At 43.6% G+C, this 4,144-nt stretch overlaps 1 protein-coding gene across 1 annotated transcript; it reads left to right on the forward strand.

Annotated features, from left to right (window-relative positions):
• Nucleotides 1-753: 753 nt before the first annotated feature.
• Nucleotides 754-3,000, forward strand: LOC116572209 (heat shock protein HSP 90-alpha-like). Its single transcript, XM_032311033.1, is given in 6 exon segments — nt 754-1,060; nt 1,063-1,116; nt 1,119-1,349; nt 1,563-1,752; nt 1,754-1,990; nt 1,992-3,000. Coding segments are annotated over 6 exon segments (2,016 nt in total). The 3' UTR covers nt 2,989-3,000.
• The last annotated feature ends 1,144 nt before the right edge of the window (nt 3,001-4,144 follow it).

Consider the following 4,144-nt stretch of genomic DNA (forward strand, 5'->3'; position numbering starts at 1 on the left):
ATTGGTCAGAATGTAGATTGGTTCAGCTACTATGGAACAGTTTTGTCGTCTCTCAAAAAATAAAAAAAAAAAATTAAAAAAAAGGAAAAATGGGACAGATGTTGTTTAAGGGTACAAACTTGCAACTAGTAGATAAATAAGTCCTGGAGATCTAATGAAACATAGTGACCTATAGGCAATAATATTATATACATTAAACTTGCTAAGAAGCTATATTTCATTATACCCAACACAAGAAAGAAATAATAATTACATGACATGATAGAGGTATTAACTAATGATACAATGGTGATCAAGTCATAATATATAAAAGTATTAAATCAACATATTGTACATCTCAAAGCTGATTTGTTTTCAGAAACCATGGAGACCAGAAGGAAGTGGATTGACATTTAAAATGCTGAAAGAAACAAAAGCTGTCAACAAAGAATTCTATATTCAGGAAAACCATCCATAAGAATGAGGAGAGAGTTGCTCCTGCGTCCTGGTGCTGCATCCTCTCGGAACCGTGCGATCCTTTAGTCAAGATGCCTGAGGGGACGCCTGGGTGGCTCAGTTGGTTAAGCGGCTGCCTTCGGCTCAGGTCATGATCCCAGCATGCTGGGATTGAGTCCCACATCGGGCTCCTTGCTCCGCAGGGAGCCTGCTTCTCCCTCTGACTCTGCCTTCCACTCTGTCTGCCTGTGCTCGCTCTCTCTCGCTCTCTCTCTGACAAATAAATAAATAAAATCTTAAAAAAAAAAAAAAAAAAAGATGCCTGAGGTAACTCGGACCCAAGACGAGCCAATGGAGGAGGAGGAGGTGGAGACATTCACCTTCCAGGCGGAGATCGCACAGTTGATGTCGCTGATCATCAACACCTTCTACTTGAACAAGGAGATCTTCCTCCAGGAGCTGATCTCCAACTCTTCCGACGCTCTGGACAAAATCCAATACGAGAGCCTGACCAACCCCAGCAAACTCGACTCGGGGAAGGAGCTGCACATTAACCTCATCCCGAACAAGCAGGACCAGACCCTCACCATCGTGGATACTGGGATTGGCATGACCAAGGCCGACCTGGGCAGTACACCTGGGAGTCCTCTGCAGGGGGCTTGTTCACAGTCTGCACTGACACACGCAAACTTGTGGGTCTGGAACGAAGGTTATCCTACACCTGAAAAAAGACCAGACCGAGTACCTGGAGGAGAGGAGGATAAAGGAGATCATGAAGAAGAACTCCCAGTTCATCAGCTACCCCATCACTCTGTTTGTGGAGAAGGAACGTGATAAAGAGGTGAACAGTGATGAGGCTGAAGGAAAGGAAGAGAAAGAGGAGGAAAAAGAAAAGGAAGAGGAGGGACGCCTGGGTGGCTCAGTTGGTTAAGCAGCTGCCTTCGGCTCAGGTCATGATCCCAGGGTCTGGGATCGAGTCCCACATCAGGCTCCTTGCTTGGCAGAGAGCCTGCTTCTCCCTCTGCCTCTGCCTGCCTCTCTGTCTGCCTGTGCTCGCTCGCTCTCTCTCCCTCTGTCTCTGACAAATAAATAAAATCTTTAAAAAAAAGAAAGAAAAGAAAAGGAAGAGGAGTCTGATGACAAACCTGAGATAGAAGATGTTGGTTCTGATGAGGAAGAGGAGGAGAAGAAGGACGGTGACAAGAAGAAGAAAAAGAAGATCAAGGAGAAGTACATTGATCAGGAAGAGTTGAACAACACAAAGCCTATTTGGACCTACAACCCCGATATTACCAATGAGGAGTATGGAGAATTCTATGAGTTTGACCAATTACTGGGAGGATCACTTGGCAGTGAAGCATTTTTCAGTGGAAGGACAGTTGGAGTTCTGAGCTCTTCTCTTTGTGCCAAGACATACTCCCTTTGACCTATTCGAGAACAGAAAGAAAAAGAACAACATTAAGTTGTATGTTTGCAGCGTTTTCATCATGAATAACTGTGAGGAGCTCATCCCAGAGTATCTGAATTTCATCAGAGGTGTGGTGGACTCTGAGGATTCCTCTAAATATTTCCCATGAGATGCTGCAGCAAAGCAAAATTTTAAAGGTTTTCAGAAAGGACTTGATCAAGAAGTGCTTAGAACTCTTCACGGAACTGGCCAAAGACAAAGAGAACTACAGAAAGATTTACGAGCAGTTCTCCAAAAACATCAAGCTTGGCATCCACAAGGACTCTCAGAATTGGAAGAAATTCTGGGAGCTGTTGCACTATTACATGTCTGCCTCTGGTGATGAGATGGTGTCTCTCAAGGACTACTGCACCAGAATGAAGGAGAACCAGAAACTCATCTATTACATCACAGGTGAGAACTCAGCCTTCGTGGAGCATCTTTGGAAACACTGCCTGGAAGTGATTTATATGATCCAGCCCACTGACGAGTACTGCGTCCAGCTGAAGGAGTTTGAGGGAAAGATGCTGGTGTCTGTGACCAAAGAGGGCTTGGAACTTCCAGAAGATGAAGAAGAGAAAAAGAAACAGCAAGAGAAAAAGACAAAGTTTGAAAACCTGTGCAAGATCATGAAGGACATCTTAGAGAAAAAAGTTGAAAAGGTGGTCGTATCAAACCAACTGGTAATCTGTCCGTGCTGCATCATGACAAGCACATACGGCTGGAGGGCAAACATGGAGAGGATCATGAAGGCCCAGGCCTTGAGAGATAACTCCACCATGGGCTACATAGCTGCGAAGAAGCACCTGGAGATCAACCCCACCCACTCCATCATGGAGACCTTACTGCAGAAGGCCAAGGCCGACAAGAAGGACAAGTCTGTGAAAGACCTGGTCATCCTGCTCTACGAGACGTTGCTCCTGTCCTCTGGCTTCAGTCTGGAAGATCCGCAGACGCATGCCAACAGGATCTACAGGATGATCAAGCTTGGTCTCGGTATTGATGAAGACTACCCCATCGCTGACGACAGCAGTGCAGCCATGAGTGAGGAGATGCCACCCCTGGAAGGTGACGACGACACGTCGCACATGGAGGAGGTTGACTAGGTGCTGTGAGAATGACTTGTATATGTATTCAATACTTTTTATGTTTTTCTTTAGTTTAGTTAACATTTTAAGAATTAGTATGGCATGACAATAACTACTTAAGGGGAAGATAAGATTTCTTTTTGTTCAAGTGTGATACTGTGATGTGTAGGAACTAAAGCCCAGCTAGTTTTTCTTCCCTAGTGCCACACCGGCTCATTGTAACCGGACAAGGTGACCTTGTTGTGAGATGTGTGTAACCTAACATTAACTGTGGTCTAAAGTGTTTAGCTACCAAGCGGATTTGTCTGTCACTGAAGTGTTCTGAGCTATACCTTGATGTTTTAAAGAGAAATGTTGGTTAAAACAGCTTTCACCCTCTAGGATCTACTTTTTAAATCTTCTGTCCCCTGTGGTTACCAGCTGCATGTACCAGGCCTCTAGAAACTAGTAGTTAAACCAACCAGATGGGAGTAACCGTGTATAGGGCTTTTTTTCCAAAGAGGAGCATTGTTTAGAGTAGCGACATTCTCAGCCTACTTAGGCGTGTTGTAAAGCTGTTGTAGAAGTAACTCCACAAGTTCCGTGAGTGGAAATGTAGTGCTCAAGTCACATTCTACATTAAAAGGTTGTAACAAATACAAACAAATTAAAAAAAAAAAAAAAGAATGAGGAGAAATTAAGATATTCCCAGATAAGCAAAAGCTAAGTGATTCTGTCATTAGTAAACCTGCCCTACAACAAGTGTTAAAGGGAACTCTACCGGCTGAAGCAAGAGAATATCAGAGAGTAACTTGAAAATATCTGATGAGGGGCGCTTGGGTGGCTCAGTGGATTAAAGCCTCTGTCTTCGGCTCAGGTCATGATCCCAGGGTCCTGGGATTAGGCCCCACATCGCGCTCTCTGCTCAGCAGGGAGCCAACTTCCTCCCTTCTCTCTCTCTCTCCTGCCTCTCTGCCTACTTGTGATCTGTCTGTCAAATAAACAAATAAAATCTTTAAAAAAAGAAAATATCTGATGAAATAAAAATTCTAGTAATATAAATAATATCTATATAGATAAATATAAAAGCTGGTATCTTTGTGTTTTGGGTTGTTTTTTTCTTCTTCCCCTGTGTGTCTTAGAAGACAAATGCATAAAACTTTAATTATAAGTCTATATTGATGGATATGCAGCT

The sequence above is a fragment of the Mustela erminea genome, chromosome 13 (assembly GCF_009829155.1).
Source record: "Mustela erminea isolate mMusErm1 chromosome 13, mMusErm1.Pri, whole genome shotgun sequence".
Taxonomy (NCBI): Eukaryota; Metazoa; Chordata; class Mammalia; order Carnivora; family Mustelidae; genus Mustela; species Mustela erminea.